General features: G+C 40.8%; 1 protein-coding gene across 2 annotated transcripts in view; it reads right to left on the reverse strand.

Annotated features, from left to right (window-relative positions):
* Window positions 1–255: 255 nt before the first annotated feature.
* Window positions 256–23315, reverse strand: part of LOC117506091 (metabotropic glutamate receptor 4-like) — a 771651-nt gene continuing 748591 nt past the window's right edge. For both annotated transcript variants that reach the window (XM_034165608.1, XM_034165614.1), the window contains 2 exons: window positions 15330–15576; window positions 256–1439 (listed from right to left, as the gene is read on the reverse strand). In XM_034165608.1, coding sequence (XP_034021499.1) covers window positions 1390–1439; window positions 15330–15576 — 297 coding nt within the window. In that variant the 3' untranslated portion in view covers window positions 256–1389. The remainder of the gene's footprint in view (window positions 1440–15329; window positions 15577–23315) is intronic.

Raw genomic sequence — 23315 nt, forward strand, 5'->3', positions numbered from 1 at the left:
CAGTTTTGAATCCACAACACAAATGACCCCTCGATGTTTTCCTCCAAGACATTAGAGGGCTTTCATACTGCACTAAACCAACTATTAATCTGTTCAGTAAGCTCAGGGTGACTGATAAAGATGTTGTATACTTTTGCATTTAGGTTTTCATTGGTGAAAGCCTTCAAACCGCCCCCACCCCCCCCACTGCCACTAGTGTGCAAGAGGGCCGCATATTTCCCGAAGCAGGTTCGTTATGGATATCGCCATTTGGGGCATTTTGCACAATCCCCTCAAGGACATAATTCATCCTAATCCCCAGCCTAACGGATCTGTACAGCTGAGCTTTACCCTTACGATATGCGTGACCAAGAGAAGAGCTGGTGGCAGTGATGGGAGGGTCATCCTGGACGATGGCTTACGGTAAGGAGTCTTTGGCTAAAACCAGCTTTATTTTAACCACGAGCCGCCATTTGAAAGCACAAAGAGGAATGCAGAGGGCAGTGACAGCCTTGGGCTAGCTGGTAATACAAATCATTGCCTCACTTAAGCACAGAAACAATCACTCACTGGACCTTCACCATTTGAGAACAGTTTTGAAACATACAATAGGGCCCAAACAATTGAAACAACGCTGCAACAGAGTTTAAACGCATTCCAGATATTTTTTTTTCTTTTTTGGTTTAAACAACACAACACAGGATGTTGAAACAGGCATGCTCAAAGTCAGCAGATACCATCTTATACATGTAATCATTACTCTTATTAACTCAGTGGAAAATAAAACTGTCAGGTGCAGCTGAAATGATTTTCAGTCATTTGATTCATTGAACTGGAACATATTTTGAAATAAAACATAAAATAAGCCAGGGGATGCCTTTTTGGTGTTGGTTCATCCCGTGTGATACCATGAGGGTTTTAAGATTAGATGTATTTTCAGTTTTAAAATGAAAAAAACAAACAAAAAAAAAAACAATACTGGCAGACAACATTAAGAACACCTGAACATATTCATGATTTGTTGATGTTAGTTTAGTCGTTTCAGTCAGTGCTGCTCGAAAACACAGTCTTTGAACGAGAACAAAGCTGGAATGTAAAAACTCAAATGAAAAGCTCCATCCATTAGTTCCCAAACCTCTCACATGCAAATATGATTTTTTTTTCTTTTTTTCTTTCTTTTTATAAATTCATGTGAGGCAGAAAAATGGAACCTTAGTGTAGTGATGTGTGTTCTGGTGCCCTGTTTGTCCATTACTGCAACTCTTTTTGACCAGGTTTTGTCATTTCTTTGGGCAATGCTTCTGCGATCTCCACCCATACAACCACACATCCATTATTCCAGCCGTGAATTCCACTGCATGTTTTCTCCGTCGAGTGGAAATCTTGAATTATGAAAACAACCCTTGCTCCTTAGATGGCATGATTGCTGTAGCTAATATATGTCTGCTTTGTTGGAAAAGCTGTAAGAGAAGAATCAGAGGAGATATTTCAAAATAAATAGTCTATTTGAAGGCATATGCAAAATAATACTTTACATACAGCAGTCTGCAAAATGAAAGGGGCAATACAGTTTTGCATAAAAATGTAATGTTTATTGATATATTTATTTTTTGTTCATCAGTGTGTTAACAAAAAATCAGTTTTGAAATGTCCAACCAATTGCATTTTAAAGTAGACCTGCACTGAAATAAATGTGGTCAGATTTCAGAAAGAAATAGCTGATATGTATTTATAAGACCCTTGTGAATGCAGTAAAGTAAATCTGTAAGCCCAAATTTGTAATTCAGCGGAGAAATCTTCGTTTAAAAATGACAAATTTGCAGCTAAAATTTAGCCCTCCGCAAAAACAGTTTGTACAACCCCTGGCAAAAATTATGGAATCACCGGCCTCGGAGGATGTTCATTCAGTTGTTTAATTTTGTAGAAAAAAAGCAGATCACAGACAAGACACAAAACTAAAGTCATTTCAAATGGCAACTTTCTGGCTTTAAGAAACACTATAAGAAATCAAAAAAAAGATTGTGGCAGTCAGTAACGGTTACTTTTTTAGACCAAGCAGAGGAAAAAAATATGGACTCACTCAATTCTGAGGAATAAATTATGGAATCACCCTGAAAATTTTCATCCCCAAAACTAACACCTGCATCAAATCACATCTGCTTGTTAGTCTGCATCTAAAAAGGAGTGATCACACCTTGGAGAGCTGTTGCACCAAGTGGACTGACATGAATCATGGCTCTAACACGAGAGATGTCAATTGAAACAAAGGAGAGGATTATCAAACTCTTAAAAGAGGGTAAATCATCACGCAATGTTGCAAAAGATGTTGGTTGTTCACAGTCAGCTGTGTCTAAACTCTGGACCAAATACAAACAACATGGGAAGGTTGTTAAAGGCAAACATACTGGTAGACCAAGGAAGACATCAAAGCGTCAAGACAGAAAACTTAAAGCAATATGTCTCAAAAATCGAAAATGCACAACAAAACAAATGAGGAACGAATGGGAGGAAACTGGAGTCAACGTCTGTGACCGAACTGTAAGAAACCGCCTAAAGGAAATGGGATTTACATACAGAAAAGCTAAACGAAAGCCATCATTAACACCTAAACAGAAAAAATAAACAAGGTTACAATGGGCTAAAGAAAAGCAATCGTGGACTGTGGATGACTGGATGAAAGTCATATTCAGTGATGAATCTCGAATCTGCATTGGGCAAGGTGATGATGCTGGAACTTTTGTTTGGTGCCGTTCCAATGAGATTTATAAAGATGACTGCCTGAAGAGAACATGTAAATTTCCACAGTCATTGATGATATGGGGCTGCATGTCAGGTAAAGGCACTGGGGAGATGGCTGTCATTACATCATCAATAAATGCACAAGTTTACGTTTATATTTTGGACACTTTTCTGATGTTTAAGGATGATGAAATAATTTTTCAAGAAGATAATGCATCTTGCCATAGAGCAAAAACTGTGAAAACATTCCTTGCAAAAAGACACATAGGGTCAATTTCATGACATAGGGTCAATGTCAACGAGCAGATGTGATTTGATGCAGGTGTTAGTTTTGGGGATGGAAATTTACAGGGTGATTCCATAATTTATTCCTCAGAATTGAGTGAGTCCATATTTTTTCCTCTGCTTGGTCTAAAAAGTAACCGTTACTGACTGCGACAATCTTTTTTTCTTGATTTCTTATAGTGTTTCTTAAAGCCAGAAAGTTGCCATTTGAAATGACTTTAGTTTTGTGTCATGTCTGTGATCTGCTTTTTTTTCTACAAAATTAAACAACAGAATGAACATCCTCCAAGGCCGGTGATTCCATAAATTTTGCTAGGGGTTGTACATCCGGATCATTTCCATGATGTCGGGGACAAGACGACGCACTCCCGCCTTCAGTCCGATCCTGCATTGAAATTGATTTTATCTGTTAGTAATGTTACTGTTATACACATCCTGGTTTCAACATCCAAAAATAAGCTGCAATGAATGCGAGATACAGCTCTGCATGCTCAGATCAGCAGCGACATCGACAGCGGGCGCTGTTCTTCCCCGACGCCTCTCTCTCACTGCCTCCGATGCGCTTACCGAGTGCATGCGCTCGTTAAATTCCGCCGCGGGCCACTCACACCCCCGTGTCTGCTGTGCAGCCGCAGACACATCTCTGTCTACTGAATGGAGGTGCAGCCAACTTGGCACAAGTCCAGAGACTACGCTCGGCGTTTTGATGTGGAGCGGCTGGTAACACCTGTTGCTCGCAAGGACAGACTTCTTGCGGCAAAATCCGCAGCGCCGCACATCTTGGTAATCGGAGCCGCAGAGCTCCGTGGCCGCTGAGAGAGGTTTATATCTTTTTAATGACTTGAATTCTTTGCAGGTCCCGCCTTCGTACCCCGTGACAGTAACACCGGAGGCTAAAGACAGTAGATTTTCAATGCGACACCACTTAATCAAACGGGCGTATGAAAAAGTCCCCAAAAATAATTTTCAAGCACAAATAAAAGAAATGTGTACTCACCAAGCATACCGCAAGACAATATGAAGTTTTAAAAAGTAGATCCTTCCGTATAAGACAATAAAAAGGTGCAGATGCAAACTGACGTAAATCCACAAATTACAGTTGCCGCAGGCAATGCATGCTGGGATAGGGTCTTTTCCCTGATGTCTCGGCAGCGTCCCGGATGTGATGACAGTTTTGCGGAGGGCTAAATTTTAGCTGTAAATTTCTCATTTTTAAATGAAGATTTCTCCGTTGAATGACAGATCTGGGCTTGCAGATTTACTACATTCAGAAGGATCTTATGTGTAAATATGTCATTTTTTGGTCCAAAGATCTGACTGCATTTATTTCAGTGCAGGTCTACTTTAAGAAAAGTTTTTTTTTTTTTATTTTATGAAAGAATCTGTTACAAACTTCATTATAAAAACTTTTTTTTTTATCATTTGATTTCTTTGTGTACATTATAATATGAAAACATATACAAACCTAACTGCAAACTGATATCTCTAAAAAAAACAAACAAACAAAAAAAAACAATTAAACAACACTACCAAAAGCAATTTAGTTTTGTAATGTAAAATTGTGTAAAATTGTTTTATGTATTCAGAAATATTAGCAGCTTTTATTTTTACTGCCCAATACTTTTACACAATGCACAAGCTATTCCATAAAATTTCTTCACTAAAGTGCTGAAAAAGGCCTAAATCATCTCACTGAAAAAGAAAAAAAAATGTGCAAATGACCCATTGTTGAAGCAATGCCCACAACCCCTATGATTGGCCTGTTCATGTTTGGGCTGGGTTGTGATTGGCCTTACATTTGTGAACAAATTCAATTCACTGTCCAACTCCATTAATCCAAAGCTTGCCCGACTAATCACTGGGGAATAAAATAGTACTCCCAGAATAAACCAGATTGCTGGAAGTGTTCATTTCTGGTTTTCAAAATAAAAGTCTGCTATATAAAAATGGAGCATTTTACACAAAAAGTTCATTATATAGTTATCAAATCCAGTTCAGGTCAGGTCGTGCAAACTACAAGATGACCATTCAGCGATTGGTGCCAAACTGTCAAAGCACACAGCAGACAGCAGCCACCAAGGCTCCCTGAGGTGAACCAGTGCAGCAGGGAGTTTTTTTTTTGTTTCTTTCTTTTGTTTTTTTTTTAAGAGTTTTTCAATTCTTTACTTTAATGGTTGTTTTCAATTGTTTTGTTATATATTTTAATGACTGTCTCTGAGAGCAAGGAGGAGAGGCATCACTCATAAAATATAAGGTCTTTTCTCCCTCCTAGTGCTCCACTTTTACCCTGTGCACTGGCAAAGCGGCAAAGCAGAGTATTATAATTGGTCCTGTGTGTGTGTGTGTGTGTGTGTCCTTGAATGAGACAACTGAAAAACATCTGGAAGAACTTTCACCAAATTTGGTCGGAATAGTACTTGGACAGACATCTCGAGTTGCTTAACTTTTGAAGAGGATGGGGCAAAGGTCAGCAAAAACGGTGTGAAAAACATATTTTCTGCTATATCTCCGCAAACAAAAAGACCACATAGATGACCTCAAATATTGCTGATTGAGTGGAAACATGAGGTATTGGACATGAATATGTCCCAGGGTGCAGAGGACAAGCTCTCTGAAGCAATTCATATGCTTTTTACGCTGGGCTTTGCATTACTTTGCCCCAGGTGCCAGGTCCTAAATGTCACATTACTGAAACAGCTGAAATTATGCTTCATTTTGCAAGTAATTTCTTAAAAGTAAGTAATTAAACAACTTAGCTGTGGTACTCAAAACAAGTTTGAATGAAAAGTACACAGCGAATGGCTTGTGTTGAAAGCCGTCGACTCGCAGATGCCTCAGCGTTTCAGCGTCTCACCAGGCTGTGTTACCCGATTTGCTGAGGTGGAGATAAATCCTGGCACCTTTCTGGTGGTTGGCTCTCACTGCGGTATTGTATCACTTCCTGTTCCGGAGCACAGCTGTGTTTTTCTGTATCTGTTAGCTGTTTAATCTGCGCAGTTATATTGATCTAGTTAACTAGATAACGATTTGTTTCCCAGTGTAATCTTCACGTGCTTTAACTAAAGCACTCCCTCTGCTGAATCACCTCTAAATTATTTACACATTATTCACTTTGTGTGTTTTTAGGAATCTGCTAGCTTAGCGCAGCCACTAGCTCTTAGCCGATTTAGCATGGCGGCTTCTCCTGTCTCTCCCGCACTTTTCTGCTCTGGGTGTGAAATGTTTAGTTATTCCTCGGCCTCCTTTAGCAGTAATGGTACTTGTAATAAGTGTAGCTTATTCGTAGCTTTGGAGGCCAGGCTGGGCGAATTGGAGACTCGGCTCCGCACCTTGGAAAATTCTACAGCTAGCCAGGCCCCTGTAGTCGGTGCGGACCAAGGTAGCTTAGCCGCTGTTAGTTCCCTTCCAGCAGATCCCGAGCAGCCGGGAAAGCAGGCCGACTGGGTGACTGTGAGGAGGAAGCGTAGCCCTAAACAGAAGCCCCGTGTACACCGCCAACCCGTTCACATTTCTAACCGTTTTTCTAAACTAGGCGACACACCCGCCAAGGATCAAACTCTGGTTATTGGCGACTCTGTTTTGAGAAATGTGAAGTTAGCGACACCAGCAACCATAGTCAATTGTCTTCCGGGGGCCAGAGCAGGCGACATTGAAGGAAATTTGAAACTGCTGGCTAAGGCTAAGCGTAAATTTGGTAAGATTGTAATTCACGTCGGCAGTAATGACACCCAGTTACGCCAATCGGAGGTCACTAAAATTAACATTGAATCGGTGTGTAACTTTGCAAAAACAATGTCGGACTCTGTAGTTTTCTCTGGGCCCCTCCCCAATCGGACCGGGAGTGACATGTTTAGCCGCATGTTCTCCTTGAATTGCTGGCTGTCTCAGTGGTGTCCAAAAAATCAGGTGGGCTTAATAGATAAAAGCTTCTGGGGAAAACCTGGTCTTGTTAGGAGAGACGGCATCCGTCCCACTTTGGATGGAGCAGCTCTCATTTCTAGAAATCTGGCCGATTTTCTTAAATCCTCCAAACCGTGACTATCCAGGGTTGGGACCAGGAAGCACAGTTGTAGTCTTACACACCTCTCTGCAGCTTCTCTCCCCCTGCCATCCACACATTACCCCATCCCCGTAGAGACGGTGCCTGCTCCCAGACCACCAATAACCAGTAAAAATCTATTTAAGCATAAAAATTCAAAAAGAAAAAATAATATAGCACCTTCAACTGCACCACAGACTAAAACAGTTAAATGTGGTCTATTAAACATTAGGTCTCTCTCTTCTAAGTCCCTGTTAGTAAATGATATAATAATTGATCAACATATTGATTTATTCTGCCTTACAGAAACCTGGTTACAGCAGGATGAATATGTTAGTTTAAATGAGTCAACACCCCCGAGTCACACTAATTGTCAGAATGCTCGTAGCATGGGCCGAGGCAGAGGATTAGCAGCAATCTTCCATTCCAGCTTATTAATTAATCAAAAACCCAGACAGAGCTTTAATTCAGTCTTGTCCATCCAAATTGGAAGTCCCAAAAACCAGTTTTATTTGTTATTATCTATCGTCCACCTGGTCGTTACTATGAGTTTCTCTGTGAATTTTCAGACCTTTTGTCTGACTTAGTGCTTAGCTCAGATAAGATAATTATAGTGGGCGATTTTAACATCCACACAGATGCTGAGAATGACAGCCTCAACACTGCATTTAATCTATTATTAGACTCAATTGGCTTTGCTCAAAATGTAAATGAGTCCACCCACCACTTTAATCATATTTTAGATCTTGTTCTGACTTATGGTATGGAAATTGAAGACTTAACAGTATTCCCTGAAAACTCCCTTCTGTCTGATCATTTCTTAATAACATTTACATTTACTCTGATGGACTACACAGCAGTGGGGAATAAGTTTCATTACACTAGAAGTCTTTCAGAAAGTGCTGTAACTAGGTTTAAGGATATAATTCCTTCTTTATGTTCTCTAATGCCATATACCAACACAGTGCAGCGTAGCTACCTAAACTCTGTAAGTGAGATAGAGTATCTCGTCAATAGTTTTACATCCCCATTGAAGACAACTTTGGATGCTGTAGCTCCTCTGAAAAGAGAGCTTTAAATCAGAAGTGCCTGACTCCGTGGTATAACTCACAAACTCGCAGCTTAAAGCAGATAACCCGTACGTTGGAGAGGAAATGGCGTCTCACTAATTTAGAAGATCTTCACTTCCACGACCTTCCTTTTCTCTCAAAAATTCTTGAAAGGGTAGTTGTAAAACAGCTAACTGATCATCTGCAGAGGAATGGTCTATTTGAAGAGTTTCAGTCAGGTTTTAGAATTCATCATAGTACAGAAACAGCATTAGTGAAGGTTACAAATGATCTTATAGCCTCAGACAGTGGACTCATCTCTGTGCTTGTTCTGTTAGACTTCAGTGCTGCTTTTGATACTGTTGACCATAAAATTTTATTACAGAGATTAGAGCATGCCATAGGTATTAAAGGCACTGTGCTGCGGTGGTTTGAATCATATTTATCTAATAGATTACAATTTGTTCATGTAAATGGGGAATCTTCTTCACAGACTAAGGTTAATTATGGAGTTCCACAAGGTTCTGTGCTAGGACCAATTTTATTCACTTTATACATGTTTCCCTTAGGCAGTATTATTATACGGCATTGCTTAAATTTTCATTGTTACGCAGATGATACCCAGCTTTATCTGTCCATGAAGCCAGAGGACAAACACCAATTAGCTAAACTGCAGGATTGTCTTACAGACATAAAGACATGGATGACCTCTAATTTCTTGGTTTTAAACTCAGATAAAACTGAAGTTGGCCCCACAAATCTTAGAAACATGGTGTCTAACCAGATCCTTACTCTGGATGGCATTACCCTGACCTCTAGTAATACTGTGAGAAATCTTGGAGTCATTTTTGATCAGGATATGTCATTCAATGCGCATATTAAACAAACATGTAGGACTGCTTTTTTGCATTTGCGCAATATCTCTAAATTAGAAAAGTCTTGTCTCAGAGTGATGCTGAAAAACTAATTCATGCATTTATTTCCTCTAGGCTGGACTATTGTAATTCATTATTATCAGGTTGTCCTAAAAGTTCCCTAAAAAGCCTTCAGTTAATTCAAAATGCTGCAGCTAGAGTACTGACGGGGACTAGAAGGAGAGAGCATATCTCACCCATATTGGCCTCTCTTCACTGGCTTCCTGTTAATTGTAGAATAGAATTTAAAATTCTTCTTCTTACTTATAAGGTTTTGAATAATCAGGTCCCATCTTATCTTAGGGACCTCATAGTACCATATCACCCCAATAGAGCGCTTCGCTCTCAGACTGCAGGCTTACTTGTAGTTCCTAGGGTTTGTAAGAGTAGAATGGGAGGCAGAGCCTTCAGCTTTCAGGCTCCTCTCCTGTGGAACCAGCTCCCAATTCAGATCAGGGAGACAGACACCCTCTCTACTTTTAAGATTAGGCTTAAAACTTTCCTTTTTGCTAAAGCTTATAGTTAGGGCTGGATCAGGTGACCCTGAACCATCCCTTAGTTATGCTGCTATAGACGTAGACTGCTGGGAGGTTCCCATGATGCACTGTTTCTTTCTCTTTTTGCTCTGTATGCACCACTCTGCATTTAATCATTAGTGATCGACCTCTGCTCCCCTCCACAGCATGTCTTTTTCCTGATTCTCTCCCTCAGCCCCAACCAGTCCCAGCAGAAGACTGCCCCTCCCTGAGCCTGGTTCTGCTGGAGGTTTCTTCCTGTTAAAAGGGAGTTTTTCCTTCCCTCTGTTGCCAAGTGCTTGCTCACAGGGGGTCGTTTTGACCGTTGGGGTTTTTCTGTAATTATTGTATGGCCTTGCCTTACAATATAAGGCGCCTTGGGGCAACTGTTTGTTGTGATTTGGTGCTATATAAATAAAATTGATTTGATTTGATTTGATATCACCACCAGATCTCAGCTGTTGTGGGCACTCGTCCGGACAGGAATTTTTCATTTTCATATCCACACCGGCAATGACAATGACAGATGGTTCTTATTCAAATAGCCACACACTGTACGGCGCCTGTAAATGGTAACCCCATCAAGACAAATGGCTGCTGGCTATCAATTCTGTGTCTGTGCCTTCTCTCCACTTATTGCAACAAAAGGTCCCATTAACACTCAACATATCAACTATGAGTCAGATGGAAATTAATGCTGCACTGTGTTTAAACTATCTTTTCTGATTGGCTTCCGGAAAGTGTGCAGCGCATTGCTATGCAGATTTGATTGATTTCTGTTCACGGTAAACACGTTGGCTGTTTTGTGTTATTATGGGAGACAATCCTCATTGCCACTGGTGTTAAAATAGAAAGTACAGCTGTAAAATGTGTGACACTGAACAGGATTCTTTATTAGGACGGGACAGGCGGAGAGCACGACACTCTGCTGACAGATATGACCGATTAAAACATTTCTGGGCCTGAGGCAAGCTGAAAGTTCTGGACATCATGAGCACTTTCTGCTGTGGATCCCTTAAATCATTATTTATTTCAGTTGTATAAATCCAGTCACTGATACACTGGTGCCAAACATTTTTATTGCGTGCTGAGATTCATCTGCTTCAGAAAAGTAACTCGTGTGCTATTTTGGTTATTTACAGTCAGTTTTAAACAGCACTGGGGTGTGAACCAGAAACCTGTCCAATATGGAATGTGTCAAGGTTCATGTGCACCCAGCAGTGGTGGGCACAGATAACCAAAAAATTAATTTCGATAACACATAATCACATAACTGAAAAGTTATCTTTCACAAAGCTAAAATGATAAACCACCCAAAAATGTATCGGAAGCTACAGATAACTGATACATTCCAGTATTGTCTCCAATACACTTGCAACTATTAACAAGCTGATTTTGAGTTTTAACACCACGATCACTTCTGGAAGCATCAAAGGGACGGACAAACGCAAACAATGAGTCCACACTTCTGTCTTTGTGCGCCCTGCCCCCTGCTGGAAGCTCATGTTCACTACATAGCTTCCAGCACAGAAGCAGCTGAGAGGAGCAACGAAGCTATGCTCTCTACTCAATAACAGCCCTGCCGTCAGGCGGAGGTCTTGGAAAATAAAGCAGTCCTGACTTATGGTTTGGTGTATAAATAAAATTAATACTGAGATACTGTGAATACTGAATACTGTGTCAATTCTGTCCATCCATCCATCCATTTTCTTCCACTTTATCCACAGTCGGGTTGCGGAGGCAGCAGCTCAAGCAAAGCCACCCAGACCTCCTGATCCACACACAGCTCCCCCAGCTCCTCCACGGGAACCCCGAGGAGTTCCCAAGCCAGCCGAGAGACGTAGTCCCTCCAGCGTGTCCTGGGTCTTCCCCGGGGCCTCCTCCCAATGGTACGTGCCCGGAACACCTCTCCAGCGAGGCGTCCAGGGGGCATCCGGAAAAGAGTGAGGCGCTCCCTTAGCAATAGGGTTAGGAGCTCGGTGTTGAGTCCGACGTGTGCTTTTTGAACATACAATGTGTGTGAGAACATAAATCGGGTGCTCTGAACTTTTACACCGTGCGGTTCTGTCATACAGTTTGAGCTGGAACCGAGTACAGTGATTGAAAATATCATACAGTGTCAGCCCAGCTTCAGGGCAAATACTGCCATGAACACTACTGGCCAGTAGATGACAGTAGAGACCGTGAAAACTTGCCAAAACAAAATTCCAAATAATCCGTGTCTGCTACGTTTAAGATGCTTGGAATTTAATAAACGCAAACACAGTAACAATGTCTATAAACCCAGAGAATATATTCACGAGAGTTTTAGGCACTAGAGTTTAATGCTGTTGTCCGTGTTGAGCCTGATCAGAGCATCTCAAATGCATTTCTCCTGTCGTGAATGTATTGAGATTACCCTATCCTACCCATAATGCACTGGGCACAGCATGTCCACACTAAAACCTTAAAAATTAGCGCATTACTTTAAAACTAAAACATATATCTGATATTTTCACTTTATAAAACTTAAGAACTTGTCTGAAATTAGTTTGGTTAAAATTTGAACCATAAGTTAAAAATGTATGCCTCTGGATGACTTGGGTGATATTGCTGGCGTATCAGTATGGGGTTAAAAGAAATGAGGCTTTTTTTTCCCCCCTTTCTTTTTTGTAACCAGTTCTCCTTTGCCTGCAGAGGATAGAGCGGTTTCTTCTTGAAACAGCTCTCATCTTTTTGCAGAGAATAGAACTACACATCTGCAACAAAACAATTAACAAGTAGGTGCTCAAGTGATTTAAAATTTTATAAATGTTAGTAGCTGTTAAGCTTGGTTTACATGTTAATGGTCTAAAAATTATCGGACAAAAACTTATCGGAAGATAATTAGTCCAACAATGGTTTTCAAAGTTATCTGAAAAGATAATCCGATAATGAAAACATGATCTTCGATAATTAGCGGTTATCGGATTATCAGAACTGTGCCCACCACTGGCACCCAGTAAATACTAAAACTCAGCAAGCACTATTTCACAGTGATTGGAATCCATGTCTTTGTTGTATTCACCCATTTTGTCTAATATAATTCAAATTCCAGTCACAAGTCAATATTTTCACTTCATTGTTTGTTATTCTGTGTACAGTTAGGTCCATTAGTATTTGGAAATGCATTTAATAAAAGTAATCAATTTTGGACAAACAAAATTTTACCTCACTGCTTCATTGCTTCACCTCAGGGAGCTTTGGTGGTCAGTCTGCTGGTATGCTCTTGGAAAAGAATGGTTAACTTGCCAGAAAACATCCCACTTCAACCAGCTTTCTAAATGGCACTGTGCTCCACTCTAGCTCTTAAAGCTTACCCAAACATGCCCCGGATTACTATTTAATAAAATAATCCAACTCATTTGCCCCTTGTGCCCTATTTTGTATGCATATTATGCACTGTTAAAACAGCAGAAATGCAGTGAAATTGTGCTATGGACCATAGACTGTGCACCATAAATCAAGATCGGGTCCAAGTGTCTTCTCACTGCTGTCTCTTTGGTGATGCCACCATATTTTCCAGAGTATAACTTGCACCTAAATACAAGTCGCACCTGCTAAATATTGTGTTGTAAAGAGGAAAAAATGAATATAGGTCACAACTTGTCTTGATGCAGAGCTCACTTTGTAAGACATCATTTTCCTGTGAGAAATGGGCAAGAACTCACTGTGAGATATGTGCACACCACAGCCTGTGCAGTTCTTTAACATGCTAATGTTCATTTGGCAGCTCCCGTTTTTCTTTTTTGGGGGGTTGCCACAGCGGATACAGCCAGATCCGCATTGGTATTTGGCACAAGTTTTATGCCAGATACTCCTCCTAACACAACTCCAGTGTTACCTGGAGAAACACACACAGCTGCTGGTGTTCCAAAGAGGTCTCCCATCCAAGTATTAACCAGGTCCCATACTGCTCTATCTTCTGAAATCTGACGGGATCAGACTGACACTGAGCAGACCAACTGCCTGTGCAGTTCTTTAACATAAGGACTTTTAAATTCCTAAAATAAACAAAACGCACAAATAAATGTGCACTGGACAACATATTGGATGCTATTTGATGCACTTTGGACAAAGAAAATCATCAAATGGACAGAGAACGCTAGTCTAACCATGTTGAGTCCATTAGATGAGGCTTTGGAAAATATGGTAAGAACAAGAGTAATCAGACTTACTGGAATGATCAGAAACAGAAAACACAAAACACAGTTTGTCTGTGGGACTGAATACAAAGGAAACCATAATCAGTTTAATCACTGTGTTCAGCAGTAAACAGCATCGTTTTGCTCTGAAACTTCCACTTCCTTTGAAGCACACTGGTCCTTTATCAAACACACAGCCAAAAGAAGGAAACAAAGCCGTGTCAGTGGCAATGATGGATGCAAAGATGTGAACATTAAAAGAAAACTCTCAAAGACACAAAAAAATTATCTTTCCCACTGTTCATAAAGTCAAAGTAGAATTGTATTTCCCTTGTACAGTATGTGTGTTGACTGCTGTATCTATTATTCATACATAATCCTGTGATTTGTCCTTGTGACCTGCAGAAAAAAAAAGCACATTTTTCAGTCGTTGGAGTTCACATCTCTGCAGGGGCTCAAAATGTTCTGTGAAGAAGCTTTTAAAACTTCATTGCTGCAGACATTTATGTGAGGCCTCCCCAATAGGCAGTTGTATCTTTTCAAGACCAGGACTGTCAAATACCATTATATGTTAATGCTATAGCCAGTAGTTCCTACTGGTTCCGAAGTAGGAACCAAAATGTTCCATTTGTTGCTTGGTCCTGTTTGCTTTCATACAGTAATATTTCACACTGCATCAGTTTTTCTGAGTTTTTGAAAGCTGTACTTCTGAAAAAGTACACTGGGGAACTATGTTAACTCTCAGCTTGTTTTTTGAAAAAACCATAAATGATACAATGTGTGTAATCAACATATGGTATAGATAATTGTTATATTTGTCCAATTTGTATTCCCACTCCAAATTTTCTGTTGAAATGTAAGTATTCCACTTGGAATCAGACTATGTTCCACCTTTTCAAGAAGACCCCATCGTCTTTTTTGAATGCATGAAAATTCAGTAAGGTATATCTTATATATTATATTCCAATTCTAAGGTGGAACTATATATCTAAATATCTAAAAAGGAAGAGTAAAATAGAAGAGTAGAAAAGAGTAGAGTAGAGTCACTTAGGTGCCTGGTCTTGAGAACCAGGGATGGTACATCATGTGCATAACTGGTCCGATTGGAGTGGACCAATGAGTGGAGTATATGAGAGCTACTCTACTTATTGGAGTACTGAAGGCAGACGTACAGCAGTAATAATGCAGACTGGACGGATGCAGGCTAAATTCTGGACAGGGATCAGTCTAGACAGGGATCAGTCATGGTAGAGAGACACAACTATTCATGGGTGGGTGTGGGTGGGGTTGTGTGTGTGTGGATTTATGTCCTTCCTTGTTTGCTTGATTTCCAGTATACAGTCAATATTTGTACCAGGCTTAATCAAATTGGTTCATTAGTTTTTGAGTAATCCTGCTTAAAGAAACCATCCAAGCAAAAAATCACAGGACAGACGTGGGAGAAAACAAACGTACTGGCAGAGGCGATTAACAACAATGGCAAATGTAGCAGTCAATGGAGTGTTAACTAACATGCTAAACATCTTTTAATAACTAATTAGCTCTTATGCTGCTTCTTATTGTGGCATCAATTTCACTTGTCAACGCTGAAGGACAAAATAAACAAAACCAAAAAAAAGCTTCCTCATTAGCAGGTGTGTTCTTACTTTGTGTTTCAAAACTTTCGCACAGCTCCGTCTTGGCTTCTCCGTTGGGTCTCAGTCCAGCCTTGGGGTTGAACTTGTTCGACATGGTAGCGGCGGTAACCACGGCCTTGAGGCTGCGTGTGCGCTTGGGCACGTTCTGCTCGGGGTGGAACAGAACCACGTAGACCTTGGGCATGTAGAGTAAACCCAGGGACACTGAAGCGCTCAAGCTGACGGAGATGGTCAGAGTTGAGGTTTGGATGTACATCTGTGAAAGCAAAACACCAACAACAGACAAAGCAAACAGTTTAGACCCTTTTTTTATTTTCACATTGGCTCTTGTAGTCTGTTCTATATGGGTGGTGGTCTGCATAGTGCAAGTGACATCTACTGTGGGTCATTCTAATTAGAGCATCCAATGACCCGTTTGTTGGTCAAGCTGCTGCTGTAGGCATTTCTACTGTGTTGATGAGTGGCTCGGTGCAACTAATATGTAATAAAACTTGTTTTAAATCAGCATCTCATCTGATTTTACGGCTTGTGTGCTGAACCAGCCGAGGCCACCTTGTTTAGTTAATTTTATGCCATGCTAGTTTTAATATGCCCATCACGTCAACCTGAAAACAGATAGTGCCAGTTCACTGGACAGCATTCTGGCTCAGAACAAGCAGCCCCCCAAGCCCCCGAAAAAAATAAATAAATAAGTGAAACAACCACATTAAAATTTTACACATGGTCAAACCATTTGAATCATGGGGGAGGGCACTGCAGGCCATCATTTTAATTGTTTTCAAATTAATGAGACTTCCTCTGGGAAACATTGAAGAAGCCGGGAAGCTTGGGTGATTTCTGCATATTGTGCTATATTGTGACATCCTGACTGGCCATCTGAGAGAAATTAAATGATAAGTGGTCTTTTTTACAACTCTATTTGTATGAAAATATCAGCAGTGAAGCTTCATTTGTGAGAAATACTATATTGAAAAGTGCATATAGAAAGGAAAGAAGAGTGAATGTGTTACAAGAGGTACAACAGTCCACCGTGTGCTCAAGATAGTGATGAAGTAACACGAGCAACCTTCTTTTTTTTACACAGTACACAACACGAGTGGTACAAAGACGCCTAAAGACATATGGCTAACTCTGTCTATTACTTTCCTAATATACACATTTATATCAATGCTACACCAGTGTTAGAACACAGCTCTGGTCATTTTCTTTACCGCTGATTTGAAAGCCTTGTGTACTATGACAAATAATAAAATAAAGCCACAGTAACACAGGTACAACATAAAATATGCTGGGAACCTCAGTGATGAGCTAGCTAAGGCAGAGTGATGCTTGTTTGCCATTAGCCAAGCTAGCTATCATACAGACATTTTTGTTTAAACTTTATTTAAGAGGAACACTGGAATTTTATAACCTTGGTTCTATTTTTAGGCATTTTGAGCATCTTTATTTATGCAGGACAAACACAAAGCTATCTTGCGCATTGCAATGCAAACACCATCTCAAGCTAAATGGCTACATAATGTTATCAGTGTTTTTAGCTTTCTCTGAAACATTACATGTTCGAGTTCTAAATCAGTAATACGCGGATAAATTTTGTTTTTGTCCCAAAGAGAAATGATGACCACAGAACATTTAAAAATAGAGCTCAGGTTAAGAAATGTTAAACTTGAGTGATTTTTTTTTTTTTTCATTTTAAATACATTAAAAAAAAAAACATTATGAGAAAAATTAACAAAACACGTACAAAAATAATAAGGGCCAAATTAACAATATTACACATTACATATTCGAAAATGAGCAGGAAGACGTTCGAATGTTGAACATTCCCTTTAAATGGCATATTTCTGGGCATATTGGAGCCCAACGCTTAACCACTAGGCCATCACCTCCCCAGACGTCCCTTTGTCAGCTGGAGAATCCGGTGTCACTGGAGGATACCGGTAGTGCTTATCTTAGCCATCGGTTTAGCTCAGCTTAACTATTAATCCAAGGGGCTGGGAGCTGGTTCACATCATGGCTGTCCTGTTAAAAGCGACCACAAGTCCGACTCCATGATCACATTTGGAAGAGTAAATGAAAGGAATCGATCCCATGGTTAGATCCGTCATGTTTTGAAGACCATTCTCACACTGTGCTGGGCTTCACTTCTGATATTTGTATGAGATGCACTATAAAAAAGCCTCTCACTTTCCTCCTTAAAATATTATCTTTGGAAAATCTGTAAGCAACACTAGTCATGTGACTACATCCTTGCAAAATACGCATTTTAATCATTTTGATGTATTCACGGTCAAAGTCCACAAAAAAAAACATATTTCACACTAAAAAAATATGTTTTCTCATATTTATTTTAGGGGCGTGACATGAGATGATGTCAACAAAACTCATATTCCTCACAGCTTGAGGTTTCTAAGTGTTTATCAGCAGCAGGTGAAATCATGCTAAATTCCCATGTTTATGACTTAATTTCTCTGGGCATATAGCACCAAAAATAAAATGCAATACATCAATATTTTCAGAATTCTTTATTCATTTAGAATAGCCAGCTCATTTAACATTTTATTTACTAATCTTAAGCACTTTATGTTATAAACAAACAAACAAAAAAGCCTTGGTTGAGTCTTCTGTCGAGGTTGGTCACTGCGTAAATAGCCCCTATAGAAACAAGCAATAGTGACCTCTAGTGGTCACATGAAAAGGCTTCACAAGCAGCCCAACAAGGCTGTCTCTATTTCATGTTATATCATCTTGCGTGATGAAAAATGCTAACATGGTCCCAAACACTATGTTCACTGGTTCACACATGCCTCTGTCTGAAGTAATTTGTTATTTATATATAACGTTTGCAGACCTCCTCAGCGACTCCATGAATAATACACAATGAATTTAATAATATCATCAGTAATATATGTTGTAAGTAATCATGAAATACACTCAACAAAAATATAAACGCAACACTTTTGGTTTTGCTCCCATTTTGTATGAGATGAACTCAAAGATCTAAAACTTTTTCCACATACACAATATCACCATTTCCCTCAAATATTGTTCACAAACCAGTCTAAATCTGTGATAGTGAGCACTTCTCCTTTGCTGAGATAATCCATCCCACCTCACAGGTGTGCCATATCAAGATGCTGATTAGACACCATGATTAGTGCACAGGTGTGCCTTAGACTGCCCACAATAAAAGGCCACTCTGACAGGTGCAGTTTTGTTTTATTGGGGGGGATACCAGTCAGTATCTGGTGTGACCACCATTTGCTTCATGCAGTGCAACACATCTCCTTCGTATAGAGTTGATCAGGTTGTCAATTGTGGCCTGTGGAATGTTGGTCCACTCCTCTTCAATGGCTGTGCGAAGTTGCTGGATATTGGCAGGAACTGGTACACGCTGTCGTATACGCCGGTCCAGAGCATCCCAAACATGCGCAATGGGTGACATGTCCGGTGAGTATGCCGGCCATGCAAGAACTGGGACATTTTCAGCTTCCAAGAATTGTGTACAGATCCTTGCAACATCGGGCCGTGCATTATCCTGCTGCAACATGAGGTGATGTTTTTGGATGTATGGCACAACAATGGGCCTCAGGATCTCGTCACAGTATCTCTGTGCATTCAAAATGCCATCAATAAAATGCACCTGTGTTCTTCATCCATAACAGACGCCTGCCCATACCATAACCCCACCGCCACCATGGGCCACTCGATCCACAACATTGACATCAGAAAACCGCTCACCCACACAACGCCACACACGCTGTCTGGCATCTGCCCTGAACAGTGTGAATTGGGATTTATCCGTGAAGAGAACACCTCTCCAACATGCCAAACGCCAGTGAATGTGAGCATTTGCCCACTCAAGTCGGTTACAACGACGAATTGGAGTCAGGTCGAGACCCCGATGAGGACGACGAGCATGCAGATGAGCTTCCCTGAGACGGTTTCTGACAGTTTGTGCAGAAATTCTTTGGTTAAGCAAACTGATTGTTTCAGCAGCTGTCTGAGTGGCTGGTCTCAGACGATTTTGGAGGTGAACATGCTGGATGTGGAGGTCCTGGGCTGGTGTGGTTACACGTGGTCTGCGGTTGTGAGGCTGGTTGGATGTACTGCCAAATTCTCTGAAATGCCTTTGGAGACGGCTTATGGTAGAGAAATGAACATTCAATACACGAGCAACAGCTCTGGTTGACATTCCTGCTGTCAGCATGCCAATTGCACGCTCCCTCAAATCTTGCGACATCTGTGGCATTGTGCTGTGTGATAAAACTGCACCTTTCAGAGTGGCCTTTTATTGTGGACAGTCTAAGGCACACCTGTGCACTAATCATGGTGTCTAATCAGCATCTTGATATGGCACACCTGTGAGGTGGGATGGATTATCTCAGCAAAGGAGAAGTGCTCACTATCACAGATTTAGACTGGTTTGTGAACAATATTTGAGGGAAATGGTGATATTGTGTATGTGGAAAAAGTTTTAGATCTTTGAGTTCATCTCATACAAAGTGGGAGCAAAACCAAAAATGTTGCGTTTATATTTTTGTTGAGTGTAGAATAACATGATAAAACCAACACAATGCATTTGTAAGGCTCACAAAAATGTGCACTAAAATCATTTAATGCTCAATTTTAGTTGGCATATTGACCTTTTTCACCAGTTTCCGACAAGAAAGGAATTTCTCTCATTAGATGCCATTGTCAAAGTAGAACAGAGTGCTGAGAGGCTTGTTTGCAAACAGTGTTTTCATATAACTAAGGTTGTGAAATAGTCAATGTGTCCTTTAATTTGCAACTTATTAAAGTCAAAAATAAATGAATCATGTGAACATGGAAGGTTCTGCGAGTGTCTCATTACTGACTCTCTGTATGGAAATAACATGTTGCAGAGAATGCCATCTCTTATCATTTGTTCCCTTATTTCTTCATTATTTTCAATGCACCCTTCTTCTTTGTCTTTCGGCTGTTCCCGTTAGGGGTCGCCACAGCAGATCAATCGTTTCCATCTCACCCTGTCCTCTGTATCTTCCTCTGTCACACCAACCACCTGCATGTCCTCTCTCAGCACATCCATGAACCTCCTCTTTGGTCTCCCTCTTCTCCTCCTGCCTGGTGGCTCCATCCTCAGCATCCTTCTCCCTATATACCATGGGTCCCTCCTCTGCACATGTCCAAACCATCTCAATCTCGCCTCTCTGACTTTGTCTCCAAACCGTCCCACCTGAGCTGTCCCTCTGATATGTTCATTCTTAATCTTGTCCATTCTTGTCGCTCCCAAAGAGAATCTTCAGCTCTGCCACCTCCAGCTCTGCCTCCTGTCTTTTTGTTAGTGCCACTGTCTCTAAACCATACAACATAGCTGGTCTCACTACTGTTTTGTAAACTTTCCCCTTCACTCTTGCTGATATTCTTCGGTCACAAATCACTCCTGCCACCTTTCTCCACCCACTCCACCCTGCCTGCACTCTCTTCTTCACCTCTCTACCACACTCTCCATTACTTTGAACAGTTGACCCCAAATATTTAAACTCATCTACTTTCACCACTTCTACTCCTTGTAACTGCACTAGTCCACTGGGCTCCCTCTCATTCACACACATGTACTCAGTCTTGCTTCTACTGACTTTCATTCCCCTTCTCTCCAAAGCATATCTCCACTTCTCCAGACTAGACTCAACTTGCTCTCTACTCTCACTACAGATCACAATGTCATCTGTAAACATCATAGTCCATGGGGACTCCTGTCTGATCTCATCTGTCAACCTGTCCATCACCACTGCAAACAAGAAAGGACTCAGAGCTGATCCTTGGTGTAATCCCACCTCCACCTTGAATGAGTCTGTCATTCCAACTGAGCATCTCACCGCTGTCACACTATTCTTGTACATGTCCTGCACTACCCTAACATACTTCTCTGCCACTCCAGACTTCCTCATACAATGCCACAACTCTTCTCTTGGCACCCTATCATAAGCTTTTTATAAGTCCACAAACACACAATGTAACTCTTTCTGTCCTTCTCTGTACTTTTCCAACAGTATTCTCAGAGAAAACATTGCATCTGTAGTGCTCTTTCTCGGCATGAAACCATATTGCTGCTCACAGATCTTCACCTGTTTTCTAAGCCTAGCTTCTACTACTCTTTCCCATAATGTCATGCTGTGGCTGATCAGCTTTATGCCTCTGTAGTTACTGCAGCTCTGCACATCACCCTTGTTCTTGAAAATAGGAACCAGCACACTTCGTCTCCACTCCTCAGGCATCCTCTCACTTTCCAAGATTTTATTAAACAATCTGGTTAGAAACTCTACTGCCATCTCTGCTAGACATTTCCATGCCTCCATTGGAATGTCATCTGGACCAACTGCCTTTCCACTCTTCATCCTCTTCATAGCAACCCTCACTTCTTCCTTGCTAATCTCTTTTACTTCCTGATTTACTCTCACCACATCATCCAGCCTTTTCTCTTGCTCATTTTCTTTATTCATCAACTCTTCAAAATATTCCCTCCACCTTCTCAGCACACACTCCTCACTTGTCAGCACATTACCATGTGCATCTTTTACCACCCTAACCTGCTGCACATCCTTTCCAGCTCTGTCCCTTTGTCTGGTCAATCAGTACAAGTCCTTTTCTCCTTCCTTACTATTCAACTTCTTGTACAGCTCATATTGCAAGGCAAAGCCATACAATAATTACAGAAAAAACCCAACTGTCAAAACGACCCCCTGTGAGCAAGCACTTGGTGACAGTGGGAAGGAAAAACTCCCTTTTAACAGGAAGAAACCTCCAGCAGAACCAGGCTCAGGGAGGGGCAGTCTTCTGCTGGGACTGGTTGGGGCTGATGGAGAGAACCAGGAAAAAGACATGCTGTGGAGTGGAGCAGAGATCAATCACTAATGATTAAATGCCGAGTGGTGCATACAGAGCAAAAAGAGAAAGAAACACTCAGTGCATTATGGGAACCCCCCAGCAGTCTAAGTCTATAGCAGCATAACTAAGGGATGGTTCAGGGTCACCTGATCCAGCCCTAACTATAAGCTTTAGCAAAAAGGAAAGTTTTAAGCCTAATCTTAAAAGTAGAGAGGGTGTCTGTCTCCCTGATCCGAATTGGGAGCTGGTTCCAGAGGAGAGGAGCCTGAAAGCTGAAGGCTCTGCCTCCCATTCTACTCTTACAAACCCTAGGAACTACAAGTAAGCCTGCAGTCTGAGATGGAAGCGCTCTATTGGGGTGATATGGTACTATGAGGTCCCTAAGATAAGATGGGACCTGATTATTCAAAACCTTATAAGTAAGGAGAAGAATTTTAAATTCTATTCTAGAATTAACAGGAAGCCAATGAAGAGAGGCCAATATGGGTGAGATATGCTCTCTCCTTTGTAACCTTCAGTAATGCTGTTTCTGTACTATGATGAATTCTAAAACCTGACTGAAACTCTTCAAATAGACCATTCCTGTGCAGATGATCAGTTAGCTGTTTTACAACTACCCTTTCAAGAATTTGTGAGAGAAAAGGAAGGTTGGAGATTGGCCTATAATTAGCTAAGATAGCTGGGTCAAGTAATGGCTTTTTAAGTAATGGTTTAATTACTGCCACCTTGAAAGTCTGTGGTACATAGCCAACTAATAAAGACAGATTGATCATATTTAAGATCGAAGCATTAATTAATGGTAGGGCTTCCTTGAGCAGCCTGGTAGGAATGGGGTCTAATAGACATGTTGATGGTTTGGAGGAAGTAACTAATGAAAATAACTCAGACAGAACAATCGGAGAGAAGGGTCTAACCAAATACCGGCATCACTGAAAGAGGCCAAAGAGAAGGATATGTCTTTGGGATGGTTATGAGTAATTTTTTTCTCTAATAGTTAAAATTTTATTAGCAAAGAAAGTCATGAAGTCATTACTAGTTAAAGTTAAAGGAATACTCAACTCAATAGAGCTCTGACTCTTTGTCAGCCTGGCTACAGTGCTGAAAAGAAACCTGGGGTTGTTCTTA

The sequence above is a fragment of the Thalassophryne amazonica genome, chromosome 3, assembly GCF_902500255.1.
Source record: "Thalassophryne amazonica chromosome 3, fThaAma1.1, whole genome shotgun sequence".
In the NCBI taxonomy this organism is placed as follows: Eukaryota; Metazoa; Chordata; class Actinopteri; order Batrachoidiformes; family Batrachoididae; genus Thalassophryne; species Thalassophryne amazonica.